Source organism: Ruditapes philippinarum, unplaced genomic scaffold (genome assembly GCF_026571515.1).
Source record: "Ruditapes philippinarum isolate M1 unplaced genomic scaffold, ASM2657151v2 ctg3348_1_1_1_1, whole genome shotgun sequence".
Classification (NCBI taxonomy): domain Eukaryota; kingdom Metazoa; phylum Mollusca; class Bivalvia; order Venerida; family Veneridae; genus Ruditapes; species Ruditapes philippinarum.
Genome location: NW_026854105.1, coordinates 76854 through 95268, shown reverse-complemented (window position 1 = coordinate 95268; position 18415 = coordinate 76854). Strand labels below are relative to the sequence as shown.

The following is an 18415-nucleotide window of genomic DNA, read 5'->3' as shown; positions in this document are numbered from 1 at the left end:
GTTTCAATTTGAAAGAATGATTTAAGAAAAAAACAGAACAATACTTTGCTCACATACTTGAAAGGAAGGAAAAACATATCCATAAAATAGTGCTCATTATCTTCATTTTCTAAAGCATTATTTTTACACTTTTATCCATATATAAGATTTATAGAAGTTTTTACCTACAGCTGTCACAGTGTACAAAACATAACGCAACATGCAGATTTTCCAATTACGATAACAGGGTTCAATTAAATGCCAATGCATTGTGTTAATGAACTGAAAAGTTGTAACAAAACAACATCTGACGGTTGAATACATGTGCATTGTTCACGGTTATAAAAATAGCATGATTTAGTTGCTGTAAAGTAAATTAGCTTGATGATGGTGATTCATCATTGATAGATTGACACACACATAGATATAAGGTTATATATGAACCTTATCTCATTCTAAACAAAATAAATAAATAAAGTAAAAAAAACTTCTTAAGGAAATGGGTTGAAACATCACTCGCTTATTTCAGAGCAACATAGGAGGTCAGTTTTCAAGGCCCATTACTCTTAACACAGATTTTGATAGAATTATGGCCCTTTTTGATTAACATGAAACCTACTGCAGGGAATGGGTTTAAACTTCACTGGCTTATTGAGAGCATTATAAGAAGTCACTTTTTAAAGCCCATAACTTTAACATGGGTTTTGACAGAATTATGACCCCTTTTTAATCAAAGAAAATTCTACATTATCCAGGTTCTTGTTTCACTATTAAGCATTGAGAATAGTTCTTGAAGCTGTCTGTTGACAGCTGTTATTATAAAGCCCTTTATTCAAACATGTTTAAAAGGTTTCATAACAAATTTGATGACAAGCCACAATTGTAAGACAAGGGGAATAATCAGGGAAGGGAAATTTTATTATTAGTTATGTCCCTTTTTGACTTAAAATACTTTAACTTAAAAAATTGGTACATGTAATTGATAGGTGGTGGCCTAAACAGAGGATCACATGCGGTGCGCCGGTGAATTTTAACACCACATGCGATCCCAACTAAATTTTGACACCGCATGTGGTCCTGACTAAATTTTATAACACCACATGTAGTTTGACTAAATTTTAACACCACATGCATTGCCCTTGTGAATTTTAACACCACATGCGATGATCTTGTCAATTTTATGATATTGTTGCAGATATAATCGCCCCAAATGTGCAGATTTTACCTCTCAACAACACTGCTATCAATGTGACCTGGACTTACGCAGATATGTTCTCGGTCAAACAGTTTGTAGTACAGTTAGAGGAAATACCCACCCGTAGTATCCTGAAAAAGGAAACTCTTGCAGCCATTCAAAGATATACCATTTTCTCTCAGTTAGGTAAGAACTTTGCTCATTTTATAGCTATGTTTGTAAGGTTGTTTGCTGTAAATGCCTACTTTGGTCAAATCTCGTTGGTCGACCAACTGGCTTCCAGTGATTACCAGTTTATCTCCAAGTGGCCAAATATTAATCACACATGATGTTATGGTTAGAAAAAAATTCTAAAAGTTTTAACAGCGACGTAATAATCGTGTTAAACCGACCATACTAATAAAATCCTTTGATTTTCAACATTAACTTTGTTTCTTTATGACAAGATATGACATTTTGATCATATTTTGTTGTACTCAAAATAATTAAAACATATCCGAATATGGAATAACTATTTTCCGCTAGGGTTAACATATTGGGATTGGGAAAAAATACATTGTTGAGTACAACTAAAATACAAACAATTGTCATATCTTGTCATAAAAAATCTAAGTTAATATTTAGAATCAATTCAAAAATTTTCCTCTCCTTATTCAAGTACTAACCTTGGTTACCGATTATTGAATTTTCTAACCGGTTTTTTAGGTAAAACCAACGTTACACTATTATAGGGATAAACGTGAAACCCCTATTCAAAAATGCTTACAAAAAACAGCTAGTAAAATTCAGAGGTGTGATATTTGCCAGTACCATGACACCCTATTTTTGAATGAACAATATATTCAAAAATGCTTACAAAAAACAGCTAGTAAAATTCAAAAAACAGCTAGTAAAATTCAGAGGTGTGATATTTGCCAGTACAATGACACCCTATTTTTGAATGAACAATATATATATAAAAAGATATTTGTTTTACCAGATAAGAATGCCGTTTATGAAGTGAAAGTGGTTGTGCACACAATTTATGGCCTGAAGTCTGAAGCTGTTTTTGGAATCATTTTCGAACAAAATGTAAAAAAAACAACAATTTTTTTTGTATTCCAGATAAGAATGCCGTTTATAAAGTGAAAGTGGTTGTGCACACAATTAATGGCCTGAAGTCCGAAGCTGTTTTTGGAATCATTTTCGAACAAAATGTTAAAAAAAAAAATTTTGTATTCCAGATAAGAATGCCGTTTATAAAGTGAAAGTGGTTGTGCACACAATTAATGCCCTGAAGTCCGAAGCTGTTTTTGATATCATTTTCGAACAAAATAAAAAAAAAAAATTCTGTATTCCAGATAAGAATGCCGTTTATGAAGTGAAAGTGGTTGTGCACACAATTAATGGCCTGAAGTCGGAAGCTGTAGAGGAGTTCTCTTCCCTTGACGTATTAAAAGCACCCGGTCCCGTAAACCTGAATGTCGTAACGCGCTCACCTGACAGCATTAGTTTAGAATGGGAGGAACCCACGGCGGATATAGAAATTATGTATTTTACTGTAAGGTATCAGCAAGTGGGAACAACTAACTATAAATTTGTCAACAGGTTCGTTGATTTTTGTGTTTACTGTCCTATTACTGTTTCTTATATATTGTAAGATTATGAGGCGGGTAACTGTTTATACTAAGTATGTTACAGACTGCTATTAATCTATCCTATGTTTGAGGTTGCTATTATGCTAATCTATGTCAGCTAGCCACAAGTGAGACTTCAATCAAGGTAGGGGAATCTTTGGCCAAGTTGTTATGGTTCTTGACTTTAAACCACTGCCCCTTACTGCTGTGGGTTCAAATCCCAACAGGGACTTCGAACTCATTCATGCGAAGAAGCTATTCAGATCGCTTATGGGACATCTGTGGTTCTTCATTGGGTGATCGTTCGTGTCTGAAACTTTGCAGGGAAGGCAAGCTGGACTGACGCCATATGACCTATGCTGTGTTGGTGTGACTTAAACCCTACAAACAAATGAAGGTAGCCAACGGATGAGATCACAATCAAGGTAGCTTAAGTATATGGCTGGTATTTTGTTCGACCTACCTGTTAAACTTCTTCTCACATAGTACACATGTAAGTCATTTATAAAAGCCAGACTATGTGTAAGACCAAAATCTTTAACTCTCTGCTATTCTCTAGGGCTAGGAGGGGTTGGGGGGAGAGGTTGGGGTCATTGTTTACAATTCACAGATGTCTAATATTCTATGTACTTAAAGGTCACTGTATAGTTCAGGTATTAAAGTCCTTATTATATTTATTTACAGTAATACAAACAGTGCGCTGTTAGAGAATCTGAAACCGTTCACAGAGTACGAGATCTCTGTGCGTGCAAACGGCGAGAAACTAGTGAGTGAATATAGTGACACACTGAAAGTATACACAGAATCAGGACGTAAGTACATCTATGTTTCAAATACAGTTACGTAAGATTGTGAACAAGCAGAGCATTTCGCAGCCTAGTGGTCATGGTTTCAGCCCCTCAACCCAGGGATACTGGGTGTGAGCCCAATTAAGCTCACAGCCATGTTTTCCTCATAGTTATAAAACTTAGCCTCAAGGTTACAAATTTTTAATTTCTAAGTTCTGTTTCAAATCTAAGGATTTTCATTGGTCAGTGTATATTCTGTGGCAGGTTCTGACCAATCAGAATACTGGAAATGTTTGAGCTTATAACCTCAGACCTTGTACTGGATAGAGGATAGTTCTAGGAAGCAGACTGGAGAGTGGTTCAAATTAGTTTAATTTAGTCAGACATGATTAATAATCTTTGATGATTTTATGTTATTGTGACAGATCTCATTAATATGGCGTAATTAAGGATTTTTTACCCCTCACAGCTGTGTTTGTCATCAAGTAGATTAGAAAAGTAAAAAGAGTCAGATTACTAAAACAAACAATGCACTATGAACCAACTTACACTGGATTTGTAAACTGTTGTTAAAATGGCTCAACTTCAGATGTGTTTTTAAATTTTGTTGTAGAAACTGATTTTTTTTTCATCTTCTGTAACAGAGGCTTGTTAAAGGCCATTTCCCAAAGAAAATTTTCTTTTAAATCATACAGTTTGTCCAAAAAATCTGAATTTACACCAGCTTGTTTACTTCTCAACAGATCAATTTCAGTGATAATTATTCCCAAAATCTACAGTCCAAGGCCTTTTTTCAAATAAAATGAGTAAATGAGCCAAACTCTTTGGTAGAGTGGTAAAGGTGACACAATTTTTGCCCCTCACCTCAGTTAATTAGAATCCTGACATGAACTTGTGCTATTACATTTGAAGACGCTTTCCAGCTGGCTTATAGAGGGTTCAGTGGTTGTACTCTGGTGCCAGTTTGTTCCTGAATAATATATAGAGAGAGGCATGTTAGGCCCTTTGTCTCCATCAAATACTAGTATGGTATGTCCTTCCGAAAGGCTGAGCATTGATAGTGTGATGTAAAACCCCTACAAGTTCTTTCTGCTGTAGGTTTGAATCCAGCCAAGGACTTTGCATTGTTTTCCTGTTTAAAAAGATATCACGAGGAATGTTTTATATTTAATGGGCATGCTCATGGCTGTTCTGATAACCGGAGGGAATTCTGAGGTCTTTCTTTGCCAGTTTAGCTTGAAAGTCACGAGATTGCCATTTCATTGTGACAGTGTGTATTACACAACAAGAAAAATGAATAAATGAAAAATAGAAAAGTAAAAAAAGTTTAGATAATAAGGTTGTATTTGTACCACTTTTCCAGTGCCTTCAGAACCATTGAGTGTACAAATACAGACTGTAAAGCCTGGAAAAATCCTCGTAAACTGGCTCCCTCCGGCACAGCCCAATGGACAGATTAAGTCTTACACGATAATGTACACGGACGTGCCCAGTGAGACTGACGATTTGTGGATTCGTGTGGAGAAGAACGGTTCAGAAAACAGTGCTCAGATCACCATCTCTGATACATCTGGGCAACTGTATTACTTCAAGCTTCACGCAAGCACCGATGTTGGTGCGGGGAAAACCACTCCGCAATTCCCTGTCAATCCGTCGGAAACTGCGACACGTTAGTTATTACATGATTCTATAGCTTGTGTTAGACTTTCAGAAGTAGCGAATATTTAAGAGTTGACTTGTCCCACACATTTAAGAAGTCTCTCTGACCTTAGAAACAGAATATTTGAGTTTCACCGCAAAGTAATATGTGCTTGTAAACTTAAAAAACCTGGATTTCAGCTCCTGATTATTTTTCTCGTGTGTTCTGTATGTATAGTTTGATATGGTTTAAATTTTTAAGGAAAATTGTTGCTTAAATTTAATAATCAGCTTTTCTGATGAGCTGTTCTTACCAGTTTACAAACCAGTGTATGACTAACAATGCTTCATACATGTGAACTTATTTTCGATGATCAAGTCGGAGAATTTTCGTCAAAAAGAGGGAGATTTTAGAATTTGCAATAAATAAAGAAGAAAGGTCTGACATCTAAAAAGAGGGAGATATCTTTAATTTTTAGCTCACCTGTCACAAAGTGACAGGGTGAGCTTTTGTGATCACTTTTCGTCCGGTGTCCGTCCGTCCGTCCGTCGTCCGTCCGTCGTCCGTAAACTTTTTCTTTAAATGACATCTCCTCATAAACCACTAAGCCAATTTCATCCAAACTTCACAGGAATGTTCCTTTGGTGGTCACCTTTAAAAATTGTTCAAAGAATTTAATTCCATGCAGAACTCTGGTTGCCATGGCAACCGAAAAAAAAAACTTAAAAAATCTTCTTTTAAAAAACCATAAGAGCTAGAGCTTAGATATTTGGCATGAAACATCTTCTAGTGAGTGTCTACCAAGTTTGTTCAAATAAAAGCCCTGGGGTCAAAATTGGCCCCGCCCCGGGGGGTCATTGATTTTCCCTATAGGCATATAGTAAAAACTTAAAAAATCTTCTTTTAAAGAACCCAAAAAGCTAGAGCTAAGATATTTAGCATGAAACATGTTCTAATGGGTGTCTACCAAGTTTGTTCAAATAAAAGCCCTGGGGGTCAAAATTGGCCCCGCCCCGGGGGGTCATTGATTTTCCCTATATGCATATAGTAAAAACTTAAAAAATCTTCTTTTAAAGAACCAAAAGAGTTAGAGCTAAGATATTTAGCATGAAACATGTTATAATAAGTGTCTACCAAGTTTGTTCAAATAAAAGCCCTGGGGTCAAAATTGGCCCCGCCCCGGGGGTCATTGATTTTCCCTATATGCATATAGTAAAAACTTAAAAAATCTTCTTTTAAAGAACTCAAAGAGCTATGGCTAAGATATTTAGCATCAAACATGTTCTAATAGGTGTCTACCAAGTTTGTTCAAATAAAAGCCCTGGGGTCAAAATTGGCACCGCCCCAGGGGTCATTGATTTTCCTTATATGTGTATAGCAAAAACTTAAAAAATCTTCTTTGAAAAAACCCAAATAGCTAGAGTTAAGATATTAAGCATGAAACATCTTTTAGTGAGTGTCTACAAAGTTTGTTCAAATAAAAGACCTGGGGTCAAAATTGGCCCCGCCCCGGGGGTCATTGATTTTCTTTATATGTGTATAGCAAAAACTTAAAATCTTCTTTGAAAAAACTCAAATAGCTAGAGTTTAGATATTAAGCATGAAACATCTTCTAGTAAGTTTCTACAAAGTTTGTTCAAATAAAAGCCCTGGGGTCAAAACTGGCCCCGCCCCAGGGGTGTCATTGTTTTTAACTATATGTGTATAGTAAAAACTTTAAAAAAATCTTCTTTTAAAAAGCCCAATGAGCTAGAGCTTAGATGTGTAGCATGAAACATCTTCTTATGGGTGTCTACCAAGTTTGTGCAAATAAAAGCCCTTGAGTTAAATTGGCCCAGAAACATTGGGGGGGGGGGCTATATACAGGTGAGCGACCTCAGGGCCATCATGGCCCTCTTGTTTGTAAATACCCCTTATTTTAAGAAAAATCTTAGAAAATATGGCTTGAGAAAGTGGGAATCTCCTGCTAAAAGTGGGAGAGTTCACATGTATGATGCCTATATTTAAGCCACTCTTCTTTTTAACTTGAATATTTGAAGAATAGTTAGCTCGACTTAAGAATAGGGAGAACTATAATAATTTGTACTTATCCGGGTGTCAGCATCAGTGTCACCGTCACGCTTTAAACAAATTTTCTTATACCCACGAAAGTTGTATCTTCACAAGTCATGCTCTTTGAGCTCTTTAAGATAAATTTTTAAAAAATTGTTTCTTCTTAGTGAGATACATATGATATTAGTGAGATATAATATGATATCAATCAAAACAAAATATTGTGTATATATATTACAGCTGGAAGTAGTGCCGACAGTAAGAAGGAAGATAAGAAGCTCGGAATCATCATTGGCATTAGCATTGGTGTATTCTGCATCATCATCTGCGTAATCATTATCCTGCTGCGACAAAAGTGAGTCCCAATTTTTAGTTGTCCGATACCTGCACAGAATAAATTTTGTTATGACAAAGTTGAAGTTTACTGTGTTAGTGGTCTGATACCTGGTCTGAACAGAACTAACAAAGCCATTTCTCTTTACATCTTTTAAAAAAGGTGTTTGATATATAAACAGAAATTAGTTAGAATTAACTTTTAGTGGTCTGATACCTAATCTGAAACTGAATTGAGTGAATTTACAAAAATATTTTTAACTTCTGAAGTAGATCTGGGTAGGAAGTGTTGCTGCAGAGATAAAAAAAATTAGTATGAAAAAAATTTGTATTTGATAAAGAAATCTAGACTAATCCAAATAGACTTTTCCCAGCTAAACCAGGGGTAAAACAAACTTTAAAACAACTTTTTGCAGTTACAGCTTTGAATATAAGCGCAACAGGTTGACTAATCTGTCACTAACAGGTAGTGTGCTTGTACCCAAGAATTAGCTTTAAAACACCCACATTTGCCTGGTTTCCGATAAAATCTGTTCAATGTAAACAACCTTCATCAGTTTAAGATAAAGCCCCCCTTTTATGTAGTGTAACTGCAATGTAAATTCCACTGTTGGCTGTTGTTAACTGAGGTATGAAACGATAGAACTAGGTTAACTACGGCAATTAAACCACATGAATGACACCAAGTTTCAATATTGGTTGTACATGTATATTGAAAATGGAAGCGGTGGCCTTGTAGTTAAGGCATCTGCGTCTCAATCCAGGGATCTTTGGTTCAAGCCCAACTCTGGTGACCACCATGTTTCTTCATATGACACCAGTACTGGTTGGTTCCTGGAAGTGGACTGGAAAGTGATTAACATAAGTTGCAAAAACTTGTTTCGCAATCGAACTTGAATAAATGTGTTAAAACCTCATGTTGATATTGCTTTTGGACTTTTATTCACTGTTTTTGTTTACACGTATTTTATTAACGTACTTAGATGTTATGGAAGTAGCAACAATCAGCAGCCTCAGACACAGCCAGCTCGTTACCACGGCAACGGACATATCCCAGGCAATGGTAACGGTCACGCCATCTACATGCAAGAGAGTCACGCGACGGTTGGTGGGGTGCTGGAAATGGACGCGTACACCCCAATGCTGAATCATCTCCCGGAGAATGAACAATCCGACTCAAAGGTAATGTCAAGTTGTTAACTATGTGTATCTGTAAGTTAGCCAAAATCATTGAACAAACAAAAAGCAATAAGTCGCTGCATGAGTGTTAAACAGGCCGGAGTAGTAATCACTGGATTGCTGCCTGCGTGGGTTCAGACTTAACCAGGGACAAGCCATTGTTTACTAGAGCAAGCCATTGTTTCCTGGAGCAAAGCATTGTTTCCTAGAACAAGCCATTGTTTACTAGAGCAAGCCATTGTTTACTAGAGCAAGCCATTGTTTCCTAGAGCAAGCAATTGTTTCCTAGAGCAAGCCATTGTTTCCTAGAGCAAGCAATTGTTTCCTAGAGCAAGCCATTGTTTCCTAGAGCAAGCCATTGTTTCCTAGAGCAAGCCATTGTTTATTAGGGCAAGCCATTGTTTCTTTGAGCAAGCCATTGTTTCCTGGAGCAAGCAATTGTTTCCTGGAGTAAGATACTTTACACTGATGGCTTACTGCTGGTTGGTTACAGAAATGGGTTCGAGAGTGTGTCTATAAGCTTAATGCTTCCTTCATTATCGAAACTGAAATAAAAATTTGTTATGAACTAAAAATCATTGTTTATGTTGGCATAGTAACAAAGCAGTGGCACAAATGTACCGGACTCAATTAGCTCAGTAAGGCAAGTATTAGATCCATGAATTCAAGAGTTGTGAGCTCGTGTCTTGAGTCTGTAGAATAAAGCATATTGTTCCAGATTAAAACCTATTGACAGGTTAACTTTAATTAAAAGGCATTCTTTTTCCCGAACTGAAAGCATAAAATTAAGCTTGGAAATACAGTTTGCCGTGCTTACATTATAATCTTAATACAGTTTTAAAGGACCACCTCCAATAAAAGATCACAATGTAAATAAAGGCCACACTCTTATAATTTATGATTGATTAAAAAGAACACGATAACCTGCAAATTAAGACCACTTGTATATAAAGGCCATGTTTGCTGATGAACTTTCTTCACAGGATTTACTGTATATTTCTTTGGCAATCACACACACACACATTTATATATAATACATACATGTATTTATTTAACGGCTGTTCAAATGCAGTGTTACAAAATATTCTGCAAAAAGGTTTTTACAAAAAAGTGCAAACAGTTCAATAGCAGCATTTGTTGCATTGGAAAACTCATTAACATGGATAGATGTATTGACATTGACAGCTGTATGACACAATTTATCTAGGGATTGTTTAATGCTGAACAAATTTCAGTAAATTCTAGTTAAAATGTACTTTTCAAATTTCTTGGAAGTGCATTTTTTTCCCCAATAGAATGAAATGTAACATTTGGTGTTAAAATATTAAGGTGCTATGTACGTTGTATATATATATATATGTGCATAGTTAAGATAAATATGTAGAAATTGCAGACCTAAAAACGATTAAATTAATTAAAGATTGATATGACTGGAACCAGGTAATCACTCTTATAGGCATATATAGATAAATTGATTGTGTCTAGTGCCTGTGGCTGAGTTTAAAACCCCACCAAAAATCTTAAAATAAGGACCCTGACATTTTGTATACTTGGAAACAATTTGTGTAATAATATGAGCCGCGTCACGACAAAACCAACATAGTGCGTTTGCAACCAGCATGGATCCAGACCAGCCTGTGCATCCGCGCAGTCTGATCAGGATCCATGCTGTTCGCTTTCAGTTTCCCAACTTGTAATTGAGTTGGTAAGCGAACAGCATGGATCCTGATCAGACTGGGCGGGTGCGCAGGCTGGTCTGGATCCATGCTGGTCGCAAACGCACGATGTTGGTTTTGTCGTGACACGGCTCATTTGAGGTTGGTATTTTTCAGGGCGGCGGAGATAGCAACGTCATACTGACGCCTAATGGAGCAAAGTTAAACGGGTTTCCATTGAAACATAATGGTATTTTGAATGGACAGATCCAGAATGGTCACATGACCTCCCTTCTTGACAGCCAGTATAAGGTAGTTGTTTTAAATTTTTGTCATGTTTTTCGTCGGAGATGAGGTAAAAAATAAATTAAAAAATAAAAATCTTTCATTAGGAAAATGAATAAAGAACTAAAAGACATATTTAAGATATATTTTGCTCATCTTTGAAGAATGAAGGTTGCTCATCTTTGAAGAATGAATGTGTTCACACTTTGGGAATACAGAATACATGGTTTGTGTTGGAATGAGGAAGGTTTTTTCCAGTGAGGGAGACAGTGTACCCTGATGAGCTTTAGCATTTCTAAGGCAATAATGTGCCTTTAAGCTTGATATATATACACATTTAAGTTTTGGAAATAATTAATTATAACAACACTTCACTTGTAAAACGTGATTGAATAAAATTGACTTTTTTCTTTCAACACCATATTTCTGCCCTGTTGCAAAAGGTGTTAGAAATATTTAACTAGTTTAACGAGGGTAAAAGATTTTACTCATTTCCCCTGCTTTTAGAGGTAATAGAAAGTATATGTGACAGGGTAGCCGGACAGTATCTTAAGTACTCGTCTATTAAAAACCAGATTAACTTTAGATTCTTTTATTAAAGACACATAATGTCTCGGAAACAAATATTTCTTCCTTCTTAGAAGCAAACACAAGTATTTTTATAATGTTTAAATAATGGTTTAAAGTTGTGTTACTGTAATGCTTTTACTTACCTCGGCCAATATTGTAACAAATCGGTGATTTCAGGAACATTTTTTTTTTCATAATTTTCAGTATTCAATATATTTTTAACGGTTTATACAGTGAAAGTTGAGAAAACCGGACGGCTTTCGGACCGAGGGTTTTGTCCGGTTTTCTCAGCGGTCCGGTATTCTCAATGTCCTCTTCAGCTGTTCAGGATCATATAAACCGAGCAATGACTTACAAATGATGCTGAACGTATATTTGCATTTTCATGATTATGAGTAAGTAAATTGCTAAATAAAGAAATGAAGAAATGATAAAAATTCTATACAATATGTTTTAATTGTTTATGTCTCATTATCGCATATAAATACAATAACATTTTGGATTTAAACGAACAGCAGTTACCTCGAAAAAGTCCGATTACACCCGCATATGTTTACATTTTGGTAATGGATAATGATTTAACGAACATACATGTAGTTTACTTTGTTTGTTTATAATAATTCCCCAATTGTAAATATTACCTAAACCATATTTGTCAGATAAAGATTTTTAAAGTAGGTCTCGGCAAAGTTTCACTGTTTTTAATTAATTTAAATTTGTCACTTATAGACAGCTCTCGTCAACTGATTATAACTTATCAATTCCTCGTGCATTTTGGCAAGATTATTCACACCTTCGTCGTCCGGTATTGTCAGGGTAATTGTCTATATAATTGACTTTGTAGTCCCCTATCAACCGTCCGATATTCGGTTTTTACAGATTCCGGTATTGTCAATGTTTAATTCAATAGTTTAAAGAAGGGAAAATTTGGGACTGAATTATTTGTCCGGTATTTAGAGAGTTCCGATTTTCTCAGCGTCCGGTTTTCTCAAATTTCACTGTAATTGGAATTTAAACAAAAATGTCAAAATTTTATGACAAATTTTAAAGTGTTGGTTTTTTCTAACAGTAATCTTTTGTCTAGACGAAAGTTCAGTTTTCTTTACTATAAGGTTTTGAACTAATATTTTCTTACATTTCAGCAGGAGAAGAGTGGCCTGCTTGCGGCAATGATGTCAGGAGGTCACGAGCCTTGTATGGCGCACGTCGAGGAGGAAGGTTTTCCGACAAGCCGTTCGGAAGACTTTGGATCACTAGATAACATTGATACGGGTAGCTCTGAAGATGTCATTCATAAAATATCGGGAAAGGAGTTAGAGAATAGTGGTGAAGACAGTGGAGAAGGCAGTTTGACTGCCAGTAATAGAACTTCGTCAGAGTACGGCAGTTCTATTCCTCGGTCGGATACAACCGATACTGGTGATACAGTAGTGCATTGTGGGTCATCATCTCGTCATGATACGGGATTAGGTGGCGAGCTGTATACCGGTGAAAGAGACAGAAATGACTTGCCAATCAATATACCTCAGTCGTCGCCAATGTGCGAGGATACATGTCACGATGGCGGGACATCTTTAAATGTTCAGGAATCGCGCGCAGTTTCGGGTTCAGTTTTACCTCATGATGGTGACGTAACGGTATCGTTCTCGCCACCAACCATTGCTACCTCAAATTCACTTTCTCAGGCTATTAGAAAGACTGACACTTCAGGGGCCGGCGAACCATGCCAGGTCGCTCGTAACGAGCATGACACGGCTGTGCCTCAGGTCATTTGTAACGGTTCGCCACCAGGAATTAGTGCGCAGTCAGAAAGGCGACGGCACCCTGCGAGCAATGGTGTCCCGCCTCAAATGTATGCGCCAACAGTGGTGAACAGATTTCCGGTAAATTCAAACGGGATTCCGCCACAAATGAACACTGCGGACAATGTGGTCATTTGCCGACCTCAGGGACATTTTAACAGACTCAGTTCGGCAGAAAACAATCCCAACCAATCACAGACCTCAAACGGGGCGGAAATTTTTGTTGATTCAACAATACCTCAGGAGACAAGGCGGTCAACTAAGCATGACGCGTCGCCTCGCAACGGTCACTTTCAAATTTAACTCTGGAATATTATAAAAATACATCAGACCTCAGATAAATTGCACAAAATTCAGTTGTTTTTTTTTTATTGAACAAAAAAGAAAAAGTTCTTTATTTTCGTGCCGCGTTTACCTCTCTTTAAATGCTGATACCTCATTTTACATATATAAACCTGGAAAGTCTCGTGCATCGCAAAGAGTCGTGACAGTGAGCTCCCTTATATTCAGTGAATTTTATGCGGGTACTTTTAGATAATGTGTTTTTTCTTTTTATTTAGTGTATTGCACATTATTGTAAATCCTTTGTATTGTATGGAAGACATTTTATTGCGAAATACGTGTGAAAGTTTATATATATATATATATACATTAACATATATATATATATGTATATAAATATGTATACAAAGCATCAGAAGTGCTAAGAAAAATAATTATGTTGTTAAGAAATGCAGAGATGGACTGCTAACGTGTATTATTATTAAGCCCAGTGGTTTTTTTTTTTTTTTTTAATATGTATATTGTTATTGGATGGGAATTTGTTTATTTGTTCTACATGTCGTTTGTAACGAATCACCATCTTTGTGCAAAAGTGTTGAAAAGTGTGAAGAAATTTGGGGAAAAAACAAAAGAAAGAAAATTGCATTATGGAAGAAAATTGAAATTTTTTTTTTGGTTTTAATATGTTGATTTATTTTTCCTCTATGCTAAATATTTAGAACAGATTTGCAACATTTGTCAAACTTATTTGATAAATTTCAGAAGAGATTGTTCCTATGAAAGAGAAGGATGATTTTTTAATTTTTCAGAATTAATTGGATATATATTAAAATAAGTTTAAAAAAAAGATCTGATTTTTTTTCACTATCCATGTTTCCATTGGTATATTATTAAAAGATCTAATGAGCTTCTATATGACGTGGAATAACTTAATCATGTCACCTGAATGCTTTTCAAAATTTATTCAGGTAGTGATCAGGAAGACAGATTTGAATAACATCTTTACCTTGAAATATTTATTAGAAAATTGAACTGAAAAATTAGGAAACTTTTAAAGATCTATAGTGTAGAGATTGATCCATATAAAGAATTTAATAATACATCTATATTTTTCTTTCAAATTGTCTAAAGATAAATCTTAATGATGTTACATCTATAGATAATTTTTTCCAAAATATCAAAAAGATGAATTTTAATAGGAAAATCTGAAAGATCTTTGTTATATTCTAGAGATTGATTTATGTAAAAGGTTTTTAATATTACAATATAGATTTTTTTTTCAAATATCGAAAAGATAAATTTTAATAGGAAAATCTGAAAGATCTTTGTTATATTCTAGAGATTGATTTATGTTAAAGGTTTTTAATATTACATCTATAGATTTTTTTTTTCAAATATGGAAAAAGATAATTTTTTGGAAAAAGATAAATTTTAATGGTTCGGGGACTATGTAGAATATTTAAATGACTGTACGTAAAATGTTGATGTCATGTGTTTAAGGCAATGGAGTATTAGTAAGTAGTGTTTTTATTAAGTATTTGTAATATACTGATATTATTTTCTCCCTACTCTTGATGTATTTGAATCTTCATTTGCATAAGAGTTGGTCAGTTGATGAGGCTGGGTTTTCAAATTTTTAAATTTTGCTGCAAGGTGAAAAATTTCCATAAGTAATAAAATGTTCTGGTAAAAAATTTTAATGTTCAGAAAATAGACACTTAAAATAAAAAAAGATAATAAATAACTATTAAATGATTTATTCAAACTTCTATGTGAAACTGATCAACTCTTTGCATCTTGACTGTTCAAATTTATAGAAAGGGAGAGAACTCTAAAAATAGATCTTAAGCTCTTTATGCATTCACATTGTACAAACAGAATGGTGTGTCTTTTATATACCACAAGAACAAACTAAGCGATTGATGGTTTGAAATGAAACAAAACAAAAATTTCTGTTATACATATGAACAGTTTAAGATCTATGTTGAACTGACAATAATCTGATATTCTATAAGATCATCTTTAGTTATGATATATGTGGTCTAAAGATGTTATATATGTGGTCTGTATATTATATATGTGGTATATTATATATGTGATCTATAACTATTATATATGTGGTGAATAGATCATAAACATGTATGTGGTCTTAAGCTTTTATATATGTCTATAGATTATATATGTGGTCTATAGATTATATATGTGGTTTATAGATTATATATGTGGTCTATAGATTATATATGTGGTCTATAGATTATATACATGGTTTATAGATTATATATGTGGTCTATAGATTATATATGTGGTTTATAGATTATATATGTGGTCTATAGATTATATATGTGGTCTATAGATTCTATATGTGGTCTATAGATTCTATATGTGGTCTATAGATTATATATGTGGTTTATAGATTATATATGTGGTCTATAGATTATATATGTGGTCTATAGATTCTATATGTGGTCTATAGATTATATATGTGGTCTATAGATTATATATGTGGTCTATGGTCAGTATCTCATTGAAATTCAAATGCTATTGTTCAGTCAGGTGGTAAGAAAAGTGTGAAATACTGAAAGAACATAAAACTAGCTGGGATAAGCAGGTGAATTACCACATAGATGTATCTTGTTATAAGGTATATCTATATCAGTGTATTTTTTAAACACCTCTTGAATCAACTGTTTAACAGGTTTTGACTAAATAAGGTTATAGAAAATTGGCAATGTACATGTGTGTAATGTATGAGGAATTGAGATCTATTTTTAGAAAAATCTGAAACCGGTGTCATATATCTTTTAGATACATTTAATCAAGGTTACGTTTTTATGAAAATTTTTACGATGTATCTGCTCAAAAGCACGTTTTTTTTTATATATTAAGATTTCAGAGGTCGGAGTTCAAAAGGGGAAAAATTAATCTCCAAACCAAAGTAAAGTTTGGTCATGATAAAGAAATGGATTAATGATTAATCTCTAAACTTAGACTTTTTATTTTCGAGGCAAGGAATGGAGTTTTTAGTAATAAATGTTAAAAAAAAAAAGTGAAACAACATTTACTGTCACAGTAGCCTACTTTACACATCATGTTATTTTTTTTCTCGAGACTAACTTGCAGTTTCGTCTTTTAAAACTTTCGGGACACTAGCACCACATGCCTGGTCTTGGGTTTGAACCCTAATTGGGTCACAACAATGTTGCTTCCAATGGAATGGAGGTATTAAGAAGACTGTAGAGTGGTTAGATTTTTTAGACTTTATCAAATATATGGAAATTGTACCAAATGTCGACCAATTCACTTTAATCTAAAATTTGGCTAGTGCATTTTTCTACTATGAAATACAAGAAGCTATGTGTCACTGGCGAACTTAATAGAGATGTTTGATTAATATTGGAATATGCAGTTGAATTAATTGTTTTAAAGTGTCTAGAGATTATTTTGACAAGTTTGTTGTTTGAATAAATTTTCGCAAGTTGAACTCCACCTCTGTAATCGTTCATTTTTATCTTCTGCAACTATTTTTTTTTTTACAAGGGGTCTTTTTGAAACCCCTTTGAAGAAATCTCGGTGTATTTTGAGTATTTTTTTTTATTTCAGTAAAAAAAAGATGTGAAAATTTCATGTTCATGATTTTACAAGACTGCATTATATAACATTTGGTTTTTATTTTTTGCGTTGTGACAAACATTTCTATGTAAAGAAAATCTTCGAGCATTTTTAAGCAGTGATCTGAGTTTTAAAATATTTTATGCATTTATACGTGTTTTAAAGATCTTTATATCAGCTACTGTTACTTATATGTTTTTAAAATGCTTAAACAAATTTACACTAGAATGGCGGGTTCTGTCACTTTTTAATAAATTACTATAGAGTTTTTAGGCGGAGAGAAATTTGTGACTTTTTAACATGAAAAAAGATTGGGCAGATAACTCTCCTTCTAAAAATTGTTTCTGATAACAGACTGATTACCTCCCTTTTATTAAGATATATTTATCATTATGTATTTTTATGAACACTGTTTTTTTCTGTTTAGCAATCATATGAGCCGCGTCATGACAAAACCAACATAATGGGTTTGCGACCAGCATGGATCCAGACCAGTCTGCGCATCCGTGCAGTCTGATCAGGATCCATGCAGTTCGCTTACCAACTCTATTACAAGTAGAGAAACTGAAAGCGAACAGCATGGATCCTTTTCAGACTGCGCGGATGCGCAGGCTGGTCTTGATCCATGCTGGTTGCAAACCCATTATGTTGGTTTTGTCATGACACGGCTCAATTATGTTACAATGTTTTATGATTTTATTTTTTATGTCTTACAAGTGAGAAATCATCTTAACATGAATATTATGTGATGTCAAATGTTTCTTGATTGAATCTTTAGAAAACTAAACTATTCATTTCTCTTGAATGTTAGGAAACTTTACTTTATTTTCCTTTATTTTTTTGACCCAAAATCTTTTAAATTTTTTAATTTATTTGACCAACAATCTTAAAAATACTTTTTCTTTCGATTTTTTTCGAAATTTTATTTAAGTGAAGGCAATATGGGCAAGGTAATAGATGTTTTGAATCAATACCACAAAATGTGCGTAATAAGTGAATGGAAATTGAAGAAAAAACAAACAAAAACAATTCTGCCAAAAATAAAAACAGCTGCCCAGTTTTGTATGATTATTTTATATGTATAGAAAAATTAAAGCACAAAAGCTGGTAAAAAATTTCTTTTCTATTGTCATACTGTATACATGAGCCAGAGCACAAAGTGGTCAACCTTTTCTGTGTCATGTGATTCTATCATATAATAAGTATTTGTAGGCATGAAATGGCGTGGTTTTGTCACAAAGACCATTTCAGTGGTTTCGTTAATTCGTGGACTGAATTTTCCAAAAAGTAAAAATGCAACGCAAAATAATCTTACTGCTACTGAAAGAAAAGTTTGTTGGTTTTAGAATTTCAATTGTTTGTGAATTGATCTGTCCATGAAAATTAGTTTCCCACAATTAATAATGATTTTACTGTAATCATCTTTTAATT

General features: G+C 34.3%; 1 protein-coding gene across 3 annotated transcripts in view; it reads left to right on the top strand.

Moving 5' to 3' along the window:
• LOC132738972 (protogenin-like) overlaps positions 1-18099 on the top strand; it is a gene marked incomplete at its 5' end in the record, with an annotated part of 33354 nt that extends 15255 nt beyond the window's left edge. Inside the window, 8 exon segments of one of the 3 annotated variants that reach the window (XM_060726603.1) lie at positions 1175-1360; positions 2515-2761; positions 3475-3602; positions 4942-5247; positions 7510-7624; positions 8586-8784; positions 10614-10748; positions 12437-18099. In XM_060726603.1, coding sequence (XP_060582586.1) covers positions 1175-1360; positions 2515-2761; positions 3475-3602; positions 4942-5247; positions 7510-7624; positions 8586-8784; positions 10614-10748; positions 12437-13396 — 2276 coding nt within the window. 3 annotated transcript variants of the gene reach the window in all.
• Positions 18100-18415: the final 316 nt, after the last annotated feature.